Source organism: Eutrigla gurnardus, assembly GCF_963514095.1.
Source record: "Eutrigla gurnardus genome assembly, chromosome: 7".
NCBI classification, from domain to species: domain Eukaryota; kingdom Metazoa; phylum Chordata; class Actinopteri; order Perciformes; family Triglidae; genus Eutrigla; species Eutrigla gurnardus.
Window position 1 is genome coordinate 17,561,639 of NC_139921.1, and position 25,093 is coordinate 17,586,731.

At 43.5% G+C, this 25,093-nt stretch overlaps 2 protein-coding genes across 8 annotated transcripts in view; one reads left to right on the forward strand and one right to left on the reverse strand.

Moving 5' to 3' along the window:
* Positions 1-733: 733 nt before the first annotated feature.
* Positions 734-4,920, reverse strand: ttc8 (tetratricopeptide repeat domain 8). 3 transcript variants are annotated; one of them, XM_084014221.1, is made up of 15 exons: positions 4,722-4,920; positions 4,367-4,390; positions 4,108-4,228; positions 3,938-4,001; positions 3,685-3,844; positions 3,324-3,413; positions 3,174-3,218; positions 3,000-3,085; positions 2,824-2,911; positions 2,629-2,739; positions 2,372-2,511; positions 2,094-2,268; positions 1,831-1,953; positions 978-1,061; positions 734-869 (listed from the first exon to the last, which is right to left on the reverse strand). In XM_084014221.1, the coding sequence occupies exons 1-15, from the start codon at positions 4,833-4,835 to the stop codon at positions 753-755; spliced, it is 1,542 nt and encodes a 513-aa protein (XP_083870347.1). In that variant the 5' UTR covers positions 4,836-4,920; the 3' UTR covers positions 734-752. The 3 variants fall into 3 exon arrangements, with proteins under 3 accessions (XP_083870347.1, XP_083870348.1, XP_083870349.1); XM_084014222.1 differs by lacking the exon at positions 4,367-4,390; XM_084014223.1 differs by lacking the exon at positions 4,722-4,920 and having other exon boundaries at positions 4,108-4,224; positions 4,367-4,388.
* Positions 4,921-5,404: 484 nt separating this feature from the next.
* eml5 (EMAP like 5) overlaps positions 5,405-25,093 on the forward strand; it is a 31,502-nt gene continuing 11,813 nt past the window's right edge. For 3 of the 5 annotated variants that reach the window (XM_084014187.1, XM_084014188.1, XM_084014189.1), the window contains exons 1-20: positions 5,405-5,920; positions 11,726-11,885; positions 13,513-13,611; positions 14,022-14,090; positions 17,304-17,489; positions 18,030-18,165; positions 18,368-18,391; positions 18,800-19,001; positions 19,290-19,427; positions 19,550-19,806; positions 19,916-20,128; positions 20,231-20,398; positions 21,479-21,585; positions 21,676-21,794; positions 21,909-22,095; positions 22,209-22,314; positions 22,646-22,739; positions 24,464-24,564; positions 24,650-24,843; positions 24,976-25,087. In XM_084014187.1, coding sequence (XP_083870313.1) covers positions 5,724-5,920; positions 11,726-11,885; positions 13,513-13,611; positions 14,022-14,090; positions 17,304-17,489; positions 18,030-18,165; positions 18,368-18,391; positions 18,800-19,001; positions 19,290-19,427; positions 19,550-19,806; positions 19,916-20,128; positions 20,231-20,398; positions 21,479-21,585; positions 21,676-21,794; positions 21,909-22,095; positions 22,209-22,314; positions 22,646-22,739; positions 24,464-24,564; positions 24,650-24,843; positions 24,976-25,087 — 2,869 coding nt within the window. In that variant the 5' untranslated portion in view covers positions 5,405-5,723. The remainder of the gene's footprint in view (positions 5,921-11,725; positions 11,886-13,512; positions 13,612-14,021; positions 14,091-17,303; positions 17,490-18,029; positions 18,166-18,367; positions 18,392-18,799; positions 19,002-19,289; positions 19,428-19,549; positions 19,807-19,915; positions 20,129-20,230; positions 20,399-21,478; positions 21,586-21,675; positions 21,795-21,908; positions 22,096-22,208; positions 22,315-22,645; positions 22,740-24,463; positions 24,565-24,649; positions 24,844-24,975; positions 25,088-25,093) is intronic. The other 2 variants (XM_084014190.1, XM_084014191.1) reach the window with 2 other exon arrangements.

The following is a 25,093-nucleotide window of genomic DNA, read 5'->3' on the forward strand; positions in this document are numbered from 1 at the left end:
AATATTTACTCAGACTACAAAATGGCAAGGAAGGTCAAAATAAAAAATACATTTGATTTATTTTTATTAAAGTCAGCCATTTTACTGTAATAAATATGTTTTACTAATCTTTACTATGTACATATGACTTACTACTATACAGATCTGTACACTAAGGTTAGTTTATCAGGAAAACACCCACCTTCACATACATTGTAATTTCCCACAAGTCATATATTCGGTGACAAAGCAGCATTTAAAGCATCAGTTATGACTGAATTGTTAAGTGAAGCTTGCAGATGTCACTGCCATTCATCGTTACATAGACTATCAAAATAACAGTAAGTGTTAACATAACCACTGGATTTCCAAAACAGCTGTCTTGAAACCAGCTTGTGGCTCAAAGGGCTTTGGGGGGAAATGGCCAGAACGGTACACTGGGGCCAGTCACATCCAAATGCAATGCTGGTGTGCAGCATCTGACCTGAAAATGCACCGCAAAAGGACTGTCTCCAATAGGATTCAACAACACTGTTCAACTTTTTCAATGGTGTACCAAATAAACTGTTGTTTAGTGTATACCTACCACTTGATAAATAAACACAAACTCATGGTCATTTGTTGATTTCCATGTCTGACTAACCTGCCAACCTCATTCATAATAATGGTTTGTTCTGGAGCCTTGTGGCTACCACTACAGTGCAAAATCGCCTATCTTTATCAACTACATTATTTGAAGCACACCTTGCTTCCTAAGCACGCCGGTTGGATGCTCACAGCACTGCAAAGTGCTGCCGAAGTTGCTTGAGAAGCTGCTGGGTGTCGACGTGCTCCGGAAAGGAGTCCTCAGACTTTTGGGCGGCGATGTAGCTGCTTTGAAGGTCTCCAATCTGGAGAACAGACACATCACTTTGGCAGGCTGTATTGAAGATACTCTGAGGATACTTTGTCTCTTTAACTACTGCACTGTTGATGTGAATTGAATAGTGATAAATTACCTTTTCAGAGAGAATGGAGAGATTGAAGTGTGGCTCATACATGTGAGGGCCCAGTGATGCAGCCGTCTGCAGGAAGGCTTTAGACTGGATCAAAGACAGGACAACCATTAGTAATGGGAACTCTTGATTTTCAACTTCATTTTTTTTCTCACTGTCTGAGAAGGACATGAAAATCTGACAAAAATTGTCACTTTCACCGCCTTTATGCCAGATACATTTCACATCAGTCGACAGTACACTTGAAATACAACCTGCAATCTCTCAGTAGTAGTGACATCGATCTGCCAACGTCATATCTCAGTGGCAAGCGAAGCTTGAAGACTATAGCTGTGTTAGTAGTAGTAGTTCATAGTGTTTTATGGTAGGATGTACATCAACAAGCATTGTTGTTATAATGCAGTGTTTCAATTAAATATTTAAGGCAACTAAAACACAATAGGTACTTAATGTTTGGATTGACTATCACGAGTATCTAAAAACACGCTTGTGCATAGCTTGCTTGCTTGCATAGCTGATGATGATGGCACCTGACTGAATGTGAGCACACAGTCCTTCCTCCTGTGGGATAACCACAGTATCATATGATAAATATCACAGTATCATGTATCATAGCATGATTTTAATGCTAATTTGATTTGTAACCCAGCACTTGGTTGGTGGATTGGTGCCTGAATGAATCCTGAATTATAGGAACATTTTCAAACAATCAATACTGTACTAAGTGTATTTGAGAATATTCTTAATGCATGCTCATGTTCTTGGATAATGGGCTGTGTGACATCATACCATATGATATCACACCTCATATTTTAACAGCAGAATGAAAGCTACAGAACTCAAATAAGTCTTTCACCTGTTCAATATGACCTTTGCGCAGCTCCAGCACAGCCAGGTTGTTGTAGGCTTCAGCATGGTCATTATTAAAAGCCAAAGTCAGTTTAAAACACTGGTAGGCCAGTGTCAAGTCCCCTATGCCCTGTAAACATGGAACACATGCACTCTGTACCAACGTATGCACATGATTTTCTAACGGCCAATATTTGATTTATTTGAAGTGTAAGCCATATTATTAAACCATACGACATTCTGGGATATTTTGGGGGATTGTTAACTCACCACAGCCACGTGTCCTATGTTGTACCACACATCGGCCTGCTCTTCATCATTGGCCACCAGGGCCAGAGCCCTCTCAAATGAGGACAGAGTCATGTCGTACTGCTGGGCGTAGAAGCAGCACAAGCCCAGGTTGTTGTACAGCTGGCAGTTATACACCCCCATTTGAAGTAGCCGTCTAGCAATGGGAGAAACGTATCAAATCCCAGATGGGATATGATTCCTCATTACATATACTGTTACAATACATTCCATAAGTTACGCTGAAATGTTCATCTGACCTGTAGAATCGTAGGGCGATTTCAGGCTGATCAGTGTAGAAGTGATTGCTACCTATACAGGCTATAGCTTCCACGTGAGTGTTGTCCTGCTTCAGGACGTCTTTGTAATATTCTGTGGCTGATGATATGTTGTTCATCTCCTGTGACAATAACATAGTATAAAGAGTGCATTTGGTTTCATTTTTCATTATTAACAGTTGTATCTGGAAAGAGAACTAAGCGGACTCTCTAGTAAGGATCATGGTGACGTACTGTACCTCATGTATACGAGCGATTCCTGTTAGAAGAGTGACCTCACCAGGAAAGTGGTCCAGACCTTGCTTGAAAAGGTTGAGCGCTGTTATTGGTTGATCCAAGCGCTGATAGACCTGTGGGAAGACACACACAAAAGTTTTTTACTTTTTACTTTTTACAATTTTCCATTGTGCAACAATTCAGTAATGTGTCAGTACCTTCGCAAGGTAGAGATATGTATCTACCACCTCTTTGTGGTTAAGAGCTGATCTAAACTGCTTTTCGGCTTCTCGATACAAACCAAGCCTGCAAAGGTCAGAGACATTAACCACTACATAAATTATAAAAATGCAACTGAATTGGCAGAAATGTTAAACTTGGCTGTCTGAGTTACCTGTAGTAGCATTTCCCCAGCTGAACTTTCCACCACCAGTCTTTGAACTGAGCGTGTTCAGTAGCTTGAGCAGCCAAATCTAACGCCTGGGCAAGAAATATAAAGTTTGTGTTGCATGAATAATAATCAATAATCTTGGAATGTAAAACTTTAAAAAATGTAATGAATACTTACATTTTTGACATCGTTTTCATGATGGAAGATGTACTCAAACAATGTCTGAGAAGGAAAAGTATGGTTACTTGACATGAGAGAGAAAAAACAATGATGCTGATTACATTTAGGGCATTTAGCAGACGCTTTTGTCCACAGTCGCAATCTTACCCTGGATAAATTAGGCTTTTGGGAATACTTGGCCAGATTTAGTCTCGACAAGTTTATAAATGGTCCTTCTGGATTGGTTATCATTGAAGCCTGGAGGAAAACGTCAAACACAATGTCATGCCAAATATTTCAGGATTTCTTCACAGTCAATATAGCAAAATAATAATAATTAAAAAAAAAAAGAACTAAAAGATACTGGTCTAACAATGCAATATAAAATATTGTACTACAGATGAATAAAAACAAAAATAACATGTTGGAAATATATTAAGAGAAAGAAATATTGATTATATTACCCCAAATTCACTGGGCAAAATAAGAGCTCTCACTGCAGACTTAGACAATTCTAGACATTACTCACTGTTCCCAGACGGATGAATCTGCCAGAAGCACTAGTGACAGGTCGAGCAGTGCTTGCAGTGCGCGGGGTCTTGATTGCCTGCTCCATTGTCCCAGGACGCCCTGATTGTGTGCTCGGTCTCACAAATCCTGTGATAGGACGCCCAGACTGTGTCATAGGCCTTAAATACAGAAAAGAAAATTTCCGATCAGGCGTCTCTTCCTTTGATGAAAAAGTTCAAGGCATTACACAATCATTGTCTGGCAGAGAGTACCTGACAGCCGCTGTGGGACCTCCACCCTGACTTGTCCCAGGTAGCCTCAGTGATGTTCCAGGTCCTGGAAGAAAGCCAAGACTTATCAATCAGAGAAATGTAACCACTGAGAAAATATATTAATTTGTCATTTTCTTAACTCAAAGGAACTCAAAATAGTTGAAACGCACGTGCCACTTGAGCAATTGAGCTTTCATCCAGCATCATCTCAGCAATCCCCTCCTGGTCTACCTCGATTTCATCTATGTATACCATCTCTGTAAGGGCACGCGTTTTCAAGCTCCATGCTGCCTATGAAACACACAATGTTTTCTTTGTTGTTGTTGTTGTTTTTGGTTGTAAAAGGTGAGCATTGCAGTTCCAGTCTTTCTATGTTGGATTATCCGAATGAAAAGGATTAAACAGGAAGGCAGAGAGTCACACGGTTACCTCGGAGATAGGTAAGGAGGAGTCCTTAGGACAGCATGCAATGAGTTAGTAAGAGAAGAAGGAAGGTGAGGACAGTTGTAAATAAAGGCGGAAAGAGAGGAAATTGATGGAAAAGTTGCAGAGAACATGGAATGTGAAAAGGAAATGTGGGACAGTAACCACGAACATGAGACAAATGTTGATTGAAATGTGTAGCAGTAAATACAACGTTAACTAAATTGAATCATGATCAATTACAAGGACTCGAGTATTCGGGATTATACACCAGCTTTTACCGCGTTAGCAAACAAGCAGGCAGCCGTAACGGATAATCGCTAGCATGCTAAACTAGCCCAGGCTAACTACACCACAGTACCTGGTCGTACGGGTTGTCCTGTAAGATTTTTGTGCAAATATCTGAACACTGTTGGAGCTTTCGCCTCCTGAAATAGCTCAACGCCAGGAACAAAGGGTCCATCGTCACCTCCATTGCTTGGTGGGGAAAATATAGTTGTAAAAGTCGGCTAACAAGCTGTTGAGCAAAAGCTGGGATGATGGCGACCGTGAAGCTTCCCCTGTCGCTCGGCAACGGCGGAAGAAGGCGGTGCTTCACTGCTGTAGCTTCCTCTAATAAAATAAAACTGAATACAATAAAACACACTTTTTTGTTCATATATTTTTCATATTCTTTTTGCAAGTAGTTTCTATAATAGAAATGGGAAATAATGCCATGTGGAAAAAAGCATCTGAATGATTGTATCATCATTATAATGTAGAAACAACAAAATAGTGATCTCAATTAAATCCTCTTCATCTTCACAAAAGATGCCTATATTATGATGTTATGACTACAGCCTTATGTGTCATTTAAATTACATCTTGTCTATTTTAGGGGACATTTTTATAGTTTTTTTAGCCATTTTTCTTATGCTCTTATTCTTCGAGGATGAGTTGAAGGATCTGATTGGACGACGCGCCGATCCGTCATTTTTCTGTGGGCGGCGCCTGCTGAATAACAGTGCAGCTCCATCTTTGTAGGATTTGACAGGAGCTTTGACCTGTGTCGAAGAGGAGCGCGAGCCTCGGGCTGAAGAAGTGCAAGTAGATTAGCACGATGAGAACAACGGCGGAGAAACCTGTATCTTAACGAGAGACAGAGGGCTTGTATCCGGTCGGACAGAAAGACTGCACATTCTCGTGACCCTCAAAATGTCTCATTTCAACGCTCTCTCTGGACTGGTTGGAATCCAACAGACTTAATGGGACACGCGGGCTTAAAATAAATCCTTTTTTTTGTCTTTTTCTTTTTTTTTTGGTGAATGACACTATATGAGAAAATCTACGCGATAGCGACAGAGAGACACGCGGAAGTGCGGACATGGCTGACAGAACTGCTCCCAACTGCCACCTGAGACTGGAGTGGGTGTACGGATACCGGGGACATCAGTGCCGCAACAACCTGTACTACACCGCCGCCAAGGAAATAGTCTATTTCGTCGCCGGTGTGGGAGTTGTGTACAACACTCGGGAGCATAAGCAGAAATTTTACCTGGGGCACAACGACGACATAATCAGGTAGTGTATGACAGTTTGTTTCAGCACCTCGGACAGCGTCTGAAAACATGAATTGATACTGTAGTGTTGTCATTGTGGGTGCAGGGTCATCCTGTTTACTGTAATATGATATAGATCCATAGGGAGCTCAGCATCCCCGGGTATAGTAAGGGACTTCCAGCAGGACAGATACTTTTCTCTCTCTCTCTCTCTCTCTCTCTCTCTCTCTCTCTCCCTCTCTCTCCCCATCCCTCTCTCTCTCCAACTACTAACGATTACACTGCTGCCACTCCTCTTGTAGTTGCAGGGCTGCTACATTATCATCAAACCTCAATTGAATCTATAAAATATGGGGGGATTCCTGAGCTCATGATGATCATTTTTAAAATGTGTTTTTTTTTTTAATTCACACTCCAAAAGTCGTATATGTTTAATTTATATATGAAGCAGCAATGCCACTGACCGGATAATATGTTAAAATACAAATATTTGGAATTTAAATTAAATGATTAATTGATTGTCCTAACAATTAATCAATTAATAATTGTTTTTCTAACGTGCTGTAATGAAAAACGCCCTTGAAAAGATTCAGCTTTCTGTGGGTTGCTGTAACTCAAACATACCTCCAATCCCCACCTCTTTGTAGGTAAAACACAGCAAAGCAAGCCGTGCTGCATCGCACATGTAATGATCCATGCCTTTCCAGCTGTTTCTCAGCAGGCCACACAGCAGCGACCTGTGTGTAACGCTCCAGCACTTGTGTCGACGTGCATGTGTGGGTTGGCCTGGAGATGACTAACATTATATGCCGTGTCGGTAGTCAGCTGGACTCCTGCTGCATTATTAATGTTACAATAACGATACTAACCCTCGGCTGGCCTGCGGATGATGTTCCTGAGTTCAAATGCTTAGCTGGAGGAGTCGCTGACTGCATTTGCAAGACTAATGACTATGTAATGAATTGGTATACCATCAAATTCACTCTTCTTGCAATTGCAAATGTGTATGGATTCAGTCAGCCCCGGCTCCTAATGGTGTCATTTTGTCTTTTGTTGCTTTTTCTGGAGCCAAGTTGTTTAAAAGCTTTGGGGATAGGAACACATTTGCAGTACGTTGCACAGATCTCGAGAGCTGTCTGTTATTGTTGACACAGACCAGGCAATGCAGATCTCAGAGGAGTGATTGCAGAGCACTTCCTTTGACTTGGACTGCCATGGCACAACCGGTAGCAATCCTCAGCGGACTCAGTGGTGAATTAGTGTTGGACCGCTCTCACAATGCATGAGCTCGGGTGGAATAGATGCATCCCCCCTAAGATAGCACTTCACTTCAAAACCCCTCTCTCTGTTCATTTCCCTCTTCGTTGCTCTTGTTTTCCTTTTTCTTGGTCTATTTTGGTTGTTTGTGAGCAACATATAAATTCGGTCTTTTATTTTTGTGAATTAATTGCCGGCCTTGTTTCTCCCTCCTGATTTTATCTTGCCCCGCAGCCTCTTTTTAACTGGTCTCCCGGTCTGATGCGGAGCAGCTAATAGGCAGGTTTTCACACGAATGAAAGGCTCATGCTGTCCTTGACGGCGCAACAAGAATAAAAGATAGTCTGACCTTCCTGAGCTGGAATAGCACTTTAATTGAATTCACAGGTTATAGGGGAATAGCAAACTAGACTGAGGAGGGTCATTTACTGTAGTTAAAGCACATTTTTTCTGTAGCCGGTCCACCCTTTTACAGCTCAGATTTGTATTCCAGTCTAAAACTCAAAGAACCCAAGGCTACAGCTAAGCACCTGCAGGAGTCAGCTTCACGTGTGTAATCCTATTCAGTTCTCATAACCATTGCAAAACCGCACACACTATCCAGTGCAGGTAGGAAGGGTAGAGAGGAAGGAACACATTTATTAATATTATTGTATCAAAGAGAACATCACTTCTGTAACAAAACATGCCAACCTTAGCTTTAATTTCAGCTTTCAACTTTGGCTTATTCATGCTCTCGGTTTTGATAGAGCGAGAGAGTTAATGAGGTGGTGTTATGGACACAGGAATAAAAGGCTGTCTCGCGTTACAATATCTTATTGATGATATTATTTATGATGGACCACAGCCAGAGTTATGGATTATAGATGCCAGATGGAGACTGGTCTTGTTTCAGTGTGCTCGGTGAGACTCAGTGATCAGGCTTCTATTAATATTACCTGATAAATGATATTTATCTTGTTCGAATCAGCAGGATGGTGCAGTTGATAAAAGGAGGCAGCTTTGCACTGAAGAGTTTCGCACCTGTACTCTGTGAACTGTATGAGCTGATGCGAACTCGCTCTGCATATTAATGTGCCAGCTAAAGTCAAAAGTACAAAACGAACTGTTCAAGCCGTTATAGTGGGTTTGATACACATGCAATATAGTATATTTGAGTTTCTAATAATATCAGTAATGCACAAATGAAAGCTGAGCATGTGAAACGGATGACTTTGGAGTAGAACATCCATAAGAATAGATATTATTCACATGTATCCATCATTTTAATAGATTGGCAGATGACAAGGCACAGTGGTTTGTGTTATCTATTACCCCAAAACTACTTTTCTGCTGACTTTAATCTCAACAGAATGTCACCACTATATTCAGTCATTTATGATTGCATCAAAACTTGCTCATACATTTTAATCACAGTAACTGCAAGGAAACAAAAGTAGTAACAGGTCAAATAAAAGACGGTCTGGGTAAAAAAAGGCACTTACCAATGACCTTTACTGTTGGTGACAATGCTGTCTGCTTCCTTTTGCTTTTTACTTTTACACACATTCCCAAGTGATGTGTGCAGAGTCAGTGAGATGCAGAGGTCTTAGGTTCCCATCATCACTGTGAGTAGCTGCCTGGTCTCTAAAGAGCAGCTCTGTCTGCCCCAATTAGGATCCTCTCGAGTTCAGTACAACTACTTAGCACAGTGGCATGATTCAGCATCATTGTTGCCAGGATTAAAGGAATAAAGTCGGACAGACGTCTCATTTAAGTGGTGGTGATGTAATGAACGTTTCCCACAGATGAGGTGGAAGCGGCTACACATGCTCTGATATTTCACTTCTCACTGTTCTGTCTCTTAGAAATAGTCTGTTAATGATGTCAAACCTGAGCTTATTTTAGTGCATTTATGTGTTGATGATGACAAATTAAATATCACCATATTTTTGACCAAATACCTTAATGTTGATAATGTGAAGTGTATATTGTATATATTATTTGGGAAATTAATATTGGTTCTTTCATAAAATATTAAATTGTTTTATTAGTGATGTGGATATGATGATGAGTCATGTTAATTTTAAACAATTAAAGGCACAGCAGAGCAGAATCAATTAGTGTCTTCATTAATTAGTTAAGTTATTGATTATCATTGAAGCCCTGCAAATAAGTGTAATCAATCTGGTAAAAAAATCACAGATTAGTTCTAGTATGGTAGCAAGGCAACATTGTATATTGATAGGGCTTCAACTGTTTTTGATAAATCTGTAAATCGCTATAAAATGTGAGAAAATGCCTATTACAAGTTCCTAGAGCCTAAGCTGACAAAGTCATATTGATTGTTTTTTCAAACCAAAATCCAATAATATTAAATACACAGTGACACAAAACAGAAAATCCTCACATTTGAGAAGCTTCATCTAGCAAAACATTGGACATTTGTACTTGATTACTTGATTATTATAGAAAATAATTGTATTTCAATTGACTAATCATCATCATTACTTGATGAATGGCTTCAGTATTAATATAAGACATTTTCATTGAAGAGATCCACTAATTTGGGTTTTCTGCATTATATTCGGACTAAAAAACAGCTAATATTCTGTGAGAGGAATTGTTCCCATTGGGTGTCATGATGGCATGTTTAGCTAGAATCAAGTCTTCTGGGCAACTGGATGGAAAACACTTTGGAATCCTGGGAAATATCCCGTACTGTATAGACCTTCTGAAATCCTTCTTTTTAATCCACATTAGGTTAAAATCAGACAAAGGACTGCTGGAGAAAATGTTCAGGAGCTCACCATATCATGAGGGTCTATCATAATTCCCACCCATTCTCAATGGAAACATATAGATTGTTTTTCTCATGTTAAGAAAGGCTTGAGTGATGCTAGCGTGAGTGTGTCTCATGCCCTTCCATGTGGCTTAGTTGACCTTAGTGCTGCGTCTTTGTATCTCCACCATGAGAAATCAACTCTTCTGGCTGTTCCACTGCCTCGTATCTACACGAAAACAGGCTGTTTAATTGCTGCAGGATTTAGCTGGTTGTGTACGACAGGACTTGGCAGATGGAAGACAGCTGCATCAAACAGCCGTAGCCTTTATCAAACAGGAGAACCACGGTGATGCACTGCAGGCTTAGTCATTAGTGATGGCATTTAACCAGCTCTTCAGCTGACAGAAATGTAAATGAAACAGGGATCTTGTAGCTGACTTAAAGAACCGATTTTCAGTAACAGTAACGTGGACATAAATGTGAGACACAACTGAGGTGAAAGTCTAGTTGCATTTCAGTGTTTGTTTAATGCTTTTTGCTTGAGATTGACTCCATTGCAACATTTATTCTTCAGCGTTCAGACAGATTTGCCGTTCACTACCTGTTTGTGCCACAGAGGGTTTCTCTGCCGTGTCTGTCTGCATCTCAAAGTGTTCCAGTCATGTTTCTTTTCTCTTCCTCTGAATGCTATTTATAGTTGTTTTGCTCTGATTATATAATGCGTAAAAAAAAAGATGTAAAATTGTACCAGGTTGGAGAGAGGTTCAACAAAGGAGGTGGGAAGCGGAGGTGACGAGAGAGAGAGAACGAGGAGAGAAGAAAAAACTCAGACCTGTCACATCTCACCCAAGTTAGCTTTCAGAGATGTTACATCGCCAAAGCTTTGTCAAGGCCACGGTGACGGCGTGTTTTCGAAGTGAGACGAGGTGTCAGGAGTCTGACAGAAAGAATCAGCCTGCAAACTTGGGAGGAGAAGGGGGGGGGAGGTGGATTGAGGTGTAAAAGTGAAAGTGGAAGAAGGTCTTTTTCATCATGAGCTGCTTAGACTCAGCGGGTTGAGGCCATCCCACCTGCGAAGCCTCATCCAGCCTCCTGTCTGAATACAAGCCAGGATTAGAAATTCTGGAGAGCAGTTGGCAAAACCGGCAGCCTGATTTTAGTGGAGGGAGCTCTGTGGCAGCACGAAATAAATGGGCCAGGACGAGGTAAGAAGAAGAATTGCCCATTGAATCAGTCAGGCCGGCCTGGAACGTGACTGGCGGCCGCTGAAAGGATGGGCACAGCAGAGGGAGGGAGCGTCAGCGTTAGACAGCAGGCTGTTGCTCAGCTGTAGAGTGGGAATGCTTGTGGGTGGAGGAGGCACGAGTGGAGTGGAGGGGTGGGCGAGCGGTGAGATTATGTAACAGTGTTACAAACATATGCCTGGTCATGCGAGGAAACCCCCGGATGAATTAGGAAAGGTGAAATAGACAGAGAAGAGTTCAGGCGATGCTGGAAAGCAGAACAAAAAGGCTGCTTTTTATACTCTATGAATACCCTGTAGGCTTGCATGAAGCCATGCTGTGTATTTGAGCATGACTGAGTTAATTGGACCATGTCACCTCGTCAAGCTGCCCCTCTGCTTCCATATTCAGACCCATCGCACACTTAATGTGTTCATCTCATCCCAGTGGTTTCTGCTGGGCGGTGAATCCCCTTGGTTTTTTTTTTCCGCTGCCGGCACACACAGACCGCCACACAAGCACGCATGATGGCAATGCTAACCAGATGTGGTTTTTTGGCTCCCTTCTCTGTCTCTCTGCACAGTTTGGCTCTGCATCCGGAGCGCGTGTTGGTGGCCACGGGACAGGTGGGAAAGGAGCCGTATATCTGCGTCTGGGACTCGTACAACGTGCAGACTGTGTCCATCCTCAAAGACGTGCACACGCACGGCGTCGCCTGTCTGGCCTTCGACCTCGAGGGACAGGTACGGTCGTGACACGATGAAGCTTACGTTAAAAATGATGAGAATCCACCACAGGATATCCCAGGAAACTGATCGTTCCCTAGCGTTGTTTGACTTGGAGCCCAGTTCAATTTCACCTACAAAGCACTGGTTTTTGCTGGGGAAAAAAAAGCACAGAGAGAGTCAAAGCAGCAGCAATCAGAACTTCACTCAAAAGCTGCATGCCGGCTATAGCAGCTCGCCCGCTGGGCTGAGTTTCTAAATGACACATCTGTGATTACTCCAGCAGTACTGGCTGGACAGCTGCACCCAGACATGCTCTACTTGGTAGATTTCAGTCAGCTGCATTGCTTGGTACTTTGCATGACAGAGTTTGATAGGACCTGGTTTTTGTTCAGGTGAGAAAAGCTTGAGCACGTGGGAAGCCTGTGTGCACGTTATTTATAACTGGCTATAGAACTGTTTCATGTTTTCTTCTGAGCGCCCTGCAGCTCCCTGCAGACTTGCCACCAGTTAATATTTACACACCGCAGCCTCCACCCAATGTCGATTTGGACTGTAAAAATCAATACAGGCCGGAAGCAGCTCTTAAGTTTTTTTGTCGGAGCTCCCAGAGTTACACCTCCTGTATTTCGCAGTAAGAGACAGGAAGATGACCCTGTGCTATTTTCCTGCTCGGTAGAGAGCTGGGGATCTAGATGGAATGTGACAGTGTTTAAAGCCAGAGGAGGCTCCATCGCTTCTCAGTTTAGCGGGCTCTATTTACTCTCCATCTCGCCCCTTCCTGGATTAGAGGAAGCCGGCGCTGAACTCAAGACAATCCAGAGGAATGCCATTACCCGTCTATTAAAGCAATATCGAAATAAACACTGACGTTTGAGACATCTCTTCCAGGAATTTCTGTATGAGCTGCAGTTGTGGTGACTGGTGGAACTCGTGACCTTTGTTTAACTTTATTCTTGTTGGTCTGAGTATTCTAACCAGTTGTCTACGTGCCACATCATGCTTTAAGGTTACATTGAAGATACAGTAACATTTTATATGGTTGTCTATGTTATTAAAAAAAATAACCTGCCCGTAAAAGTTGGCCTTCTATTATCTTTTCTAAATAGGATATCATAGCTGATATTAGCAGGACTCTGCTGCTGTAGTTGGGCACCACTCGACAGGCTGACATCCCTAGAGCCACACCACTAGCGTGGCTAAAAAGATTACTTGAGCTTTCAAATCATGGCTGTACTCTTCAACCTTATCAGTTTCACTGGGTTTCGTCAGTTTAAACAGTGCAAATGCCTCAGCGGAGACTGAACAAACTGAGCAGTGGATAAGAGAACGCCCTCTATCATGTAAAGCAAGTGGCCGAGTGGAGAAGGATTTCCATAAGAGCTGCTCTCTTCTCTTCTGCTCCACTGTTGCTGCTGCTGCCTACTCGCTCAGTCAGATATAGGAAGCTCCTCCAGCAAAAGCACTCAAATGTGCACACTGGAAGAGCCGGGGGGGGGGCTGGACAACTGTTCTCTGTATTAGCCCTTTCATTGTGGGCCGCCACGCTACAGCGGAGGTGGCTACGTTTGTTTTGCGCTGATTAGTGCAACAGAGCGGAGTCCCTTCAATCTGTGATGTCTTTTTTTTTCTTCTCTCTTTGCAGTGTCTGGTGTCCGTGGGTTTGGACTCTAAAAACACAATCTGTGTGTGGGACTGGAGGAGAGGGAAGGTTTTGGCGGCCGCACCAGGTCATACAGACAGGGTAAACGCTTTCCTTCCTCCCCTGTCTCCGTCACAGGCGCCGTATCGACCGCCTCAATTAGCTATAAGATGCAGGATGGAGCGCCTGCCCAAAGGCGACATAAACAAGTTAGGCCTGATTGATTGTGAGCTTCCCAGAGGCCGCCCGAGGTGCACGGCTAATGAAAAGGAATTTTAAAAAGATGAAATACAGGCAGCTGTTGTTGTCTAATTCAGCCCACACACGTTTTATTGCAGCACACACACCCTTTCTTTTCATTTCCTCTTTCCTTTTTCTACTCTTCTGATCAGATGTCCTGACTTTCGATGAAATTTGAATTCAACTAGATGTACATCACATTAACGAGTGTATATATAAGCATTATGATGTTGTGACGATATTTAATGCATTGTGTGTTTTCCCCCCCACAGATATTTGACATATCATGGGATTTGTACCAGCCAAGCAAGCTTGTAAGCTGTGGTGTCAAACATATCAAGGTATACCTACTTCCTGCTCTTTCTACACTGCGTCGATTAGAGTTCATATTTGAAAACACATTATGATTTTTAGGAAGTCTGTAGAATCTGGTGGCCCCTTCTCCCCTGCCTTATCGCCACGACCATATCAAAGTCTTAAAATAGATGTATGCAAATTCACTTTCTGGCTATTAAACACTTTACATAAGTAGGACAGCCAATGACTCACAGTCTCGTCCCTCAGATTTGTAGTAATCTGCGCTGCAGAGAGGGTCTCTTTTTGTTGGGAGCCATGACTCCGCTACTCAGCTCTCCTCATTCACATTTTAATAACACTCTACAGTACAAATGGTAGCTATGCTTCTTTCGCAGGCCTATCGCTGTCACTCCTTTTTCACAGAAGAGTGGTGTTCATAAATCTGTAATGACTTCATGCAGGGTGTCTTCGCCAAGCCTACTCATGGGATGTAGTACTGTTCCTTGAGTGCCATGGCCATTAGGAAATAACACGGGTCCAGAGCCACAGAGGAAGCTTATTTGCAAAACACGTGGAAGAGAGTGAATCATGTGACCACTAGCCCTGAGAAGCTAAACAGTGCGGCGGAGTTGCACGTATTTCCCATCCCATACTGACGACTCCTTCCTCTCAATCCAGCTTGACCTGCCTCCTCTTGTAGTAATTCCCCCCTGAACTCTGCCCACTACCGTGGCACAGAAACCCCCTCTGGCTGCTGCGGCCCCCCCCCCCTGGCCCACTCTCAATCCTCCAGTCTTGCCCCTCCTCCTCTTTCCCTCCCTTCTGGTTTCCCGATGCCAAGGCAATCCAGCAATTGTCCCACATAATTCCCCAGCCTTCACCCTGCGGACCATGTGACATCTGCTCGCTGGCCCTGTGCTCGCTCAGCGATTATAGCACTCAGAGCACCCAGGAGATTTAGTCCCAGTAATCCACTCACTAGCAGGCTGAGGAGAACACAACCTCTTGTGACGGGGACCAAGGCGGTTGGCGGCGCTCTCCTCTCGGCGCAGCTCCTCCTAGCTAATTATACGGCCATTTGCGTTTTGATTCGTTTTCAAGACAATGGCGACTTTAGCTCTCTTCAGCCCACAAACACAAAATGTTATGCACTTTGTAGCCCAGCGGCTCCAACCCTGTCTGTCTTGTGACCCCTTTAAATCAGAGATCCTCAACAGCGGGTCCGGGACCCCTAGGGGTTCCGAAGAGTGACTGAAGTAAAAAAAATTATTTGATCCCAAACTTTTCTCTTCCAAATATTTAAATATGTCAAAAAATACACCTTAACATGAATACAACATATATTAAGCTGTTTGTTTAATATTATATTGAGAAATTGTGATGTAGAAATTCCAAAATATGAATCTGTACAGCTTTGTATACATACATCATTACAAAGTACTGTTATACATGGCACTATAGGCTGCACTACACATTATTATTGGCCCGGTTTAATAAGGAACACAATTGTATAGACCCTGAGTTTGGGAACCATTGTTGTTACCCCCTCACCGCTTACTATAAAATCTGTAACTGACATTTGTAGTCACTACACAGCACGGTTTGACACCATGTGGATGAATGACAGCAGCTAAATCAGCTTCCAGCAACACTGACAGCAAGCCATCTCGTTTTCCTTACAGTGAGCTGCAAAAACATTGACCTCCGTTAGCGTAGCATTTAGCACTCTGACACCATTCAGGACAGTCTGACAGGGGGGGATATATTATGAGTGAGATGTGTGTGAGGGCTGATGCTGTAGCCGATGACTTGCAACGTTCTCTGCATGCATTGCATTGAAAAGATTGAACATGGAGTGATGAATGGAAGATGGGCATCTTAACAGAAGATTCTCTGGAGGATGTTTAAGAAAAGAAAAAAGTGTTATTCACAGAAAGCAACCAGGTGTTGATTCCAATAGCACATTTCCACCTTTCCTATGTGTTCTTGCTTTTCTCTCCTGTTCCTGGCCTCACCATAAACCCCCTCAGCATCTTCTCTCCTCTCATTAATTCAGCAGTGAAGGGATTAGCCGCCGCCCGTGTCTTGCTGCCTTATCAGTTGTGGGCAGGGAGGGCTGTGCAGTCATGCTGCATCCATCCCCTGCTGCCTTTGCAACAGGCTGGGGCACAAACCCCTACCCCAACCCCCACCTCAGCCTCACTTCAACCTGCATCTACACCTCCCCAGATTTCATCAACGCACCTATGATCTTCACTGCTTCATATTCAGCCTCGACCCCCTCACGTCAACTCACACGCAAATACTCCCTCAGCTCAGCTCCAAGCTCGGGATTAGGAAAGACCCGTCCTGACAGGGTGCTTACAAGCTTCAGATGTTTGATTGCAGGGCTGTATCTGAGGCGCCGATGCCTGCCTCTGATAATCGATCCCTCCTGTTAGCACGCAGCAGTCCTATCAGTCAGACGGATAGTTGTTAGTGAGGGTGTGACAGGCTGCCACTGTCGAGAAGCACATTTGTTCATCGTCTTAACTCGGCCTCAGTTCCTCTGTCGTCAAAAGCACAGCAACACCTACTGTTGCTGCCTAATTCTGAGCAGAATCATCCTGGCTCAAGGTGATTGTAAAACTTTTTGAAATGAACAAGATTTCAGGTATCCTCCGGCAGACAGATAGACCAGTAAAAAAAGGGGTCTGTCATCTTCATGCCGGTTATAAGTACGTCTCTGTTTCATGTGCTGCCGGCCGTGTCTCGGCATTTGAGACGCCCTCCTCGAGCGTTCTCTCTGGGATCTCATCTCCATGCAGACAGGGCATCTCTCGTTCACTCTCTACTCCTCCGTTTGATGGATTTCGCCCTCAGACGAGGCCGTGTCCGTGCATCCCAATGACCTTGTTCATAAGTAATGAGTCTGCACGTACGCGTGCATGCCTGCGTGTCTGCGTCTGTGCATGCTGATCAGGTGCTTGCAGCACTGAACCCCCCCCCCCCCCCCGCAGCAAGAGTCCCCAGTATCACATGAAGAGGAGGAGGAGCATTCAAATTTGACTTTTCTTTCATTCAAGGTCTCTGCGTGTGTGCATGCGTTTTAAATTAAATGTGTGTGTGTGTGATTGTCGAGCAATAAATTATTGATGGTTTTCATTCTGTTGCATCCTAATGTTCCATAATTGTCCATTTGGGTTTTTGAGGATGGGATTACGGGAGGGTTATTAGCCACCATACCACTCTTTCATGCTTCCTGTTTGTGTTTGCAGTTTTGGAGCTTATGCGGTAATGCTCTCACACCCAAACGTGGTGTCTTTGGCAAAACGGGGGATCTCCAAACCATCCTCTGCCTTGCCTGTGCTAAGGACGAGGTCACATATTCAGGTGCCTTGAACGGCGACATCTATGTGTGGAAGGGGATCAATCTGATGAGGACGGTGCAAGGAGCTCATGGGGTGAGTTCATAAGATCAACGCTCTTTGTGCTTCGCCGATTCTGCACCCCGCTGCACTGTATACAACTCGGAGGGAATCTGGTAAACGTAACCGGGGTCAAAGCCACGCATGCTGGCTTCATTTGATTCTGCTCAGCAGAAAAGGATCAGCTTTTTTGCTCCACAGGATTAAATGATATCTATGGGATCAACAGCTGGGTGAGGGGACGGGTGCATGGGGGAGGGGATAATAACTACAGTACATGTTCATTGCTGCTTTGTGTACCACCAAATGTCTCACTGAGGACTTAACATTGTGCCTCCCTTTGTCTACAGAGACTCAAAGGAGGTCATCGGTAGAGCTTTCTAGTAATAAAAAAAAGATATGACACCTCCTGTATACCTAGCTCTGTGTTATCTTGAGGCCACGGTAGCCGGTTTGTGATTGTGAAACAAATGCTTGGCTAAGCAGCCGCACTATGCAGTAACTGTAGCTGGGGCTGGTTCTGTCATTGCTCATTTATTGTGCAGATCCTCACTGACAGCCTGTCATTTCCTCCAGTCAGGGATTTTCAGCATGAATGTCTGTGAAGAGGGCTTCGCCACCGGGGGCCGAGACGGCTGCGTCCGGCTGTGGGATCTCAACTTCAAACCAATTACTGTCATTGATCTCAGGGAAACAGACCAAGGGTATAAAGGTGATGTCAAGCTGCCTCACTTTTCCTTTAATCTGAGTACAGAAAGGTTGCAGGCCAACCTGTGGTCTCCCGACCACTGGAAGAATGAATTCTACTAAAAAAACAAACACCCTTTTATGCCATTTCTATTCTCCTTACTAACATTTTCCTTCTTGTTTCCTATTTTCTCCATCTCTTGTATTTATTATCTTGGACCTAACAGTAGCTAGAGGTGAAAATAGCAGAGGTGGGTAATATTGCAGACGGCGTTTGATAACCATGTCGGTCTGTTTGTTCTGCTGTCCCTCTTGTTGTTAGTGAGTCTGAGCTCTGTTGCAGTTTGTACGCTGTATACAGATGTCATGTTCATATACAGCACATGCTTCTTCCATGCTCTTCTTGCTGTATTATCCAGAGTCAGTTGGCAGATCGGCTTGACGACATGTGCTGTCATTGTATATTCCTGTTCAAATCTCCGTCCTGGGTAGTCCGCAGATGGCTATTTGCACCTTCTGTCTTTATTATCCCCTGTCATGTTTTATCTTACAATTCCTGTGTCAGCGTTGGCAAATGTCTGTCTGCTTTTGTGTTGACACGCTTTTTAAACATTTTCCCACATTTTTAAAGTGCGTGTGTGTGTGTTTTTCTTTGATAGGGCTGTCTGTGCGCAGCGTATGCTGGCGGGGAGATCACATCCTGGTGGGGACGCAAGACAGCGAGATCTTCGAGGTGGTGGTCCACGACCGCAACAAGCCCTTCCTCATCATGCAGGGTCACTGTGAGGGGGAGCTGTGGGCTCTAGCCGTCCACCCCACCAAGCCTCTGGCCATGACAGGAAGTGACGATCGCTCAGTCAGGTGACGATACGATGATGTTCAAATAACTTATTTTGTTGAGAAGAAGTTCAATCAGTAGTTTTACCAGAGTCTATTTGAACACAAGTTTCTCTTTTTGAGTATAAAATGTCTTTACTTTTGAAACCTCTGCTAAAATCTACACTAATGGAGCAGTTGTAACAGTCAGTATGCAGTCAAGAGTCAAATGCATAACCGGACAGATATGACATCCCTGCCATGGTGGTTTGACTCTATGTAATCTCATCCCTGCCTTGCCTCTTCATCTGTCCTACTTCTCCCTGTCTAAAGGATATGGAGCCTTATAGATCACGCACTGATAGCTCGCTGTAACATGGAGGAGCCTATCCGCTGCGCAGCCGTGAGCACTGATGGCATTCATCTGGCCCTGGGAATGAAGGATGGCTCCTTCACCGTCCTCAGAGTCAGGTAGGGCGCAAAATACAAAGGCCTCATTTGGCCCAATTTTGATCCTCGGCGATGGCTACAGTGATGGAGAGCGTCATCATCCTGGCTCCTCGTTCAAGCTCCGTTTGTCTGCTTCCCTCCAGAGACATGACAGAGGTGGTCCACATCAAGGACAGGAAGGAAGCCATCCATGAGTTGAAGTATTCCCCCGACGGGGCCCACTTGGCTGTTGGCTCGAATGATAATTCAGTGGACATCTACGGTGTGGTGCAGAGGTACAAGAAGGTGGGCGAGTGCGTCGGATCCAACAGCTTCATCACACACATGGACTGGTCCACGGACAGCAAGTACCTGCAGATCAATGACGGCAGCGGCAGGAGGCTCTTCTACAGGATGCCAAGTAAGTCCACGTGTGCAGGCCAAGTGATTTACAACTATTTGAATCGTGCCCGTTCTCTGATGCCGTCACAGAGTCTCTTTGTGAGATCGTGTTTCTGTCTTCTGTTGAGGTGGGAAGGAGGTGACCAACAGGGAGGAGCTGAAGCTAGTGCAGTGGGCTTCGTGGACGTGTGTGTTGGGCCCGGAGGTTAATGGAATATGGCCCAAGTATTCAGATATCAATGACATTAACTCTGTGGATGCCAACTTTAACAATCAAGTCTTAGTAACAGCTGACGACTACGGATTAGTCAAACTTTTACGATATCCATGTGTAAAAAAAGGTAAAGAAGACCCGATTGTTTCATTTTTTTAAGCAGATTTAAATGCAGAAGTTCTCATATTGTTATCTTCTGTGTCACTAATATTTTTCCTCTTGATTTTAGGTGCAAAGTTTAAAAAGTATTTAGGTCATTCAGCCCATATAACCAATGCTAGATGGTCACATGACTACCAGTGGGTCATAACTATTGGTGGTGCTGATCACTCCGTGTTTCAGTGGAAGTTTGTTCCCGAAAGGAAGTCTAAAGAGGCTGTGCATATAGCGCCACAAGGTAAGATGATACTATTATTTAACTGGAATGTGGGGGAAAATCTGGATTTACATTTTATCTTCTGATCAATCCGATTAGGAATATTACAGTTTGACATTTGAATGTAGCTTTTTATGCAGTGATTTGCAATATTGACTCATTTTGAAATTAGGCTTAGTAGCGAAACCCTGATGTAAAGTCTGATGTCTGGTCAGTCTCCCCCTCAAATACTGCAGTGTGCAGCCACATTCCTTTCAATTAATAGGTTTTTAGGGGACTATATCTGTTAAAGTGAATTTAAATGAAAAATCCCTTTTTAAGCCTGGTTATGTTGTGTCCCTATTTAACAAAACTAACAATTACCCCAAACATCTATTAATCATATACACAAATCCAATCATCTGTTTTTTTCTCCTGTAAAACAAAATATGCCATCATCTAGTTAAACCCATTTCCTCCAATAATATCATCTGTCTGGAGTCTGGAACATAAACTTCTGTTATATAGAGAATGTCTTAATTACACACAGTTACATGCTCCCAACAGTCAGAAACCACCAGAGAGCAATGCACTTGATTGTCCCCTTCCTCTACTTTTTTTTGCTCATGAACTACCAGTTCTTAGCTCTTCAAAGGTCAGGACAGCCATTCCATTAATTAAAACAAATCCAGTAAAAGTGCATGGAGCTTGGAAAGTATAATTGCATTGTCATTCCCAAGTCATATTTTTCCCAGAGACAGAGCAGCTGTGCTCTCTGAAATGAAAGCGCACACTAACTGCTTTTCCTTTTAATTTTCCTAATGGATCTTGTGAGTAGCCGCCCTCAGCTGCCAGTTCTGCTTATTGCCTTGTCTTGGCACGACTTTACTCTGCTGCATCAGCATTGTTATAAATTTGTCTTCGGCGGTGTCCCTGTGAATGCACGACTGCCTGATAAATAGGAGCTGTCACGGGATTATTACATGATTGACCCTCACTTCTATTTAAACACTATGTCGTAATTGTCTCTGTGTCCGCAAGTGAGATATGTGTCTGATTTAGAGGCAACAAGTGGAGGATTTTACTGGTGAGTTGTAACGCAACCTTGTTTCATGCCTGCAGAGACCTTGGCGGACTCGAACAGTGAGGAGTCCGACTCTGATCAGTCCGACGTACCCGAGATGGACTCGGAAATCGAGCAGGAGACGCAGCTCACGTATCGAAGACAGGTCTGTGATGACGTCAAGAAGCTGCATCCCTGAAATTCATATTTGTCACTAAACAGAGAAGCTTCATACGTTTCTGTGTTTCTGTGTCAGGTTTATAAAGAAGATCTACCTCAGCTCAAAGAGCAGTGCAAAGAGAAGCAGCGAGCGACAGCCATGAAGAAGAAAGAGCGAGCACCAGGGAGCGGGGCGAAGCTGCACTTCATTCATGGGTGGGTTCACTCTGCTGCATCATACAAGGGGAACTCTGGAAAGGTCAATAGTGTAAAACATAATTTCAAGTAGTAATCATAATCCCGTCTTCTTCTCTTCTTTCTTGTTTGCAGCTACAGGGGTTATGATTGCAGGAGCAACCTGTTCTACACCCAGACCGGGGAGATAGTCTACCATGTAGCTGCCATCGGGGTCGTATACAACAGACAGCAGAATACCCAACGTTTCTACATGGGCCATGATGATGACATCCTCTGTCTGGCTATCCACCCCCTGAAGGACTTTGTAGCAACAGGCCAGGTAGCTGTGAACCTCAAATTTAACATTTAAGCAGCAACGTGCCTCTAAATCAGACTCTAAATTCTCTCATGTAAATGGACTGTGTAATTATATAGATGCTTTTCTCTACCCAGGTCGGCAGAGATTCCTCCATCCACATATGGGACACAGAGACGTTAAAACCCATGTCTGTGTTGAGGGGCTTCCACCAGCTTGGAGTGTGCGCTCTAGACTTTTCTGGTAACTCCCTGTTTTTGTCAGACTGTATTATTTCTAGACACATTTTTTCACAAATTCTTCCAGATGTCCTGCTTTCATAGGGGAACAAAAACGGTATTTCACGCATAAAAGAAACTCACACCCACTTAACAAGCAACGGCACCAAGGTAGAGCTGTTCCTCTCACTTTGCTTAACTGGCCCCAGACAGAGGCGGTGCATCGATCTGTATGGCGGTGTCAGGGAATTTACCTGTCATAGATAAAAACACACCGCGCTGCTTTCGTGTTTCTAACAAATGTCACTGAACCAAAGCAGGAGCTGTGCTGAATGGTTTTGGTTTTCCCTCCACAGCGGATGGCAAGCGGCTGGCCTCAGTGGGTCTGGATGACAATCACACCATTGTGCTGTGGGACTGGAGGAAGGGGGAGAAGCTCTCTGCTATGAGGTTAGTACGGTTATATGAAAGTGTTGACGCATATGCAGGTATACCTTTCCCGCACGCAGCATTTGCTGACACCACATCCAAAAAGCTTTGACAAACCTTCCTTTTAATTATCAGGATTGTTTCAGGTCTTTTAGTTTAAATGTGGACATTTATGGATGAGGGTTAAATCGAAGCCACTTTGCTGTGCAGAGCTGACAGTGTGATTTATAGAGAGAGGGAGAGAGAAGGAAGGGGAATTACCTTCTTTCGAGTCGGCTCCACTGCAACACTTAACTCTGAGTCGGAGTCTGAATGGTCGGAGTTTTTTCCCGAGGGTCCTAGATCCATAATGAAAGAGGATTACTTAAATCTTCCATGGGCTCATAGCCAGTTTGGGTGCTTGATTTATCAGATTTAGTTTGACAAGAAAAGGATGCATAAAAAGCAAATGGGTTGCAAAATCATCTTTAAAAGGACATGAACTATAAAGAAAAACGGACTGGAGTTTCCGAGGCCACATAATCCCGACTTCCTTTTCCGCCGGAGACGACGATGCAAATGATTGCTGTGTGCTTAGGATGTAAACGATCCATGTGACCAGATATGGGGTGCACACACGAGGCTTGTATATTTGATGCAAGTGGATTACCTTACCCAGACCTGCATTGCATGAGAGGTGTTTATTCGTCCACAACGTCAGATTCTCAATTTCACAGCAGTTAAAATGATAAACTGGAACCGGAAACATCTAACTGGAAAACATCCACGTCCAAAAATATCTCTGCTTTTGCTTTGTTGCTCATCCCACTTGATGTTCATGTTTAGTATCTACTCCAGCGAAAATTCCCCCGGGCTCGTTTGGAGCGGAGCATCGCAGGTTATTCTCCTGCTTGTTGTGTGCCAGCCTCTCACTGCAGCTCAGGGACAGCTTGGAGCTGCACCAGTCTCCTTTGCAGACCCTGGTGGGCAGTTCAGTGAGGCGGGTGGAGGGAAATCGGGCCTGACGGAGCCTAGCTAGTCTAGTCTTTAGCTGGGAGACGAGGAGTGGGTGTTAGCAAGAGATCAGCGATTGGAGAACTTAAAGTACCGGTACGGTCCATTGCATAATCAGCACCAGCCACTGATTCTCAGTGTTGATATTGTTCAATGCAAACAAAGGCAAATTACAATACTACAATGCCTCATGTGCTATGATTTTATTATGTTTTTAAGGACACAGAAACATAGTTTTCTAAGAGTGAGACAATACAAAACATTACAGTATATATAACTAATACAGTTACAATAAGAAAATTATTATTATTATTATTATTGTTTTTTTTTCACAATTTTAATCCTCACACTAACACATGGCATCTGTGGGATAGATTATGAATATTTATTATATTAATTATTATATTGCGTCTACTTTGCAATTCAGTTTGGCTCAAAACGCATAGAAACAGAAAGTGAGTCATAGCTCTGCGTTTTTGTGCCATGATTAAAAAGCCTCAGTGTACTCGGCCCTTGAAGTGTTGCCTGAAGCCAGAGTTGATTAATTCTTTTTATATATCAGTTCAAGTGTGTTCGTCATTCCAACTTTAATAGATACAAATTAAATGAAAGCCGTAAGACTAGATAAAATATAATAACATATTAATATGCAACAATTTCTTACAAAAAAAACAATGAATAGACTGATATACAAAGCAGAAGTATATATCTATGTTTTTCCTAAATGCATATTTTGTGTAATTGTTTTCCAGGGGGAGCAAGGACAAGATATTTGTTGTCAAAATCAACCCCTACCTACCTGACAAGCTCATCACCGCTGGTGTGAAACACATGAAGTTTTGGCATAAGGCTGGTAAGAGCCCCCCTTTTTTTGAGAATCTAACAATCAATACTCAACTCTGACACATCTGACTGTTGACTTTCCGTTTCCCGCTCAGGCGGTGGTCTAATTGGGCGCAAGGGGAACATGGGGAAGACGGAGACTATGATGTGTGCCGTGTACGGCTGGTCGGAGGAGATGGTGTTTTCGGGCACATGCACGGGGGACATTTGCATCTGGAGGGACATGTTCCTGATGAAGACTGTCAAGGCTCACGATGGCCCTGTTTTCAGTGTGCACGCTCTAGAAAAGGTACCACGGTGAAAAAGGCTCACTGACCATTTTTCTCAGAATAAAATCAACGATGAACTTTAGATTAGGAGTATATTGTTCTCCCTGTTTGTCCATTACAGCTTTAAATGTGCCAATATATTGTCCCTATAGGGGTTTGTGACTGGAGGAAAGGACGGTATAGTTGCTCTGTGGGACGACACCTTCGAGAGATGCCTCAAGACCTACGCTATTAAGCGAGCAGTTCTAGCTCCAGGCTCTAAAGGTAAAA

Excerpts from the sequence above, each read along its gene's own strand:
- ttc8 (XM_084014221.1), bottom strand. The coding sequence starts at position 4,835 with ATGGAGGTGACGATGGACCCTTTGTTCCTGGCGTTGAGCTATTTCAGG. Across the intron at positions 4,002-4,107 it reads CTCAATTGCTCAAGTGGCAC|GACCTGGAACATCACTGAGG; the intron begins GTGCGTTTCAAC and ends GCTTTCTTCCAG. Across the intron at positions 1,062-1,830 it reads GCAAAGGTCATATTGAACAG|TCTAAAGCCTTCCTGCAGAC; the intron begins GTGAAAGACTTA and ends TCTTTGATCCAG.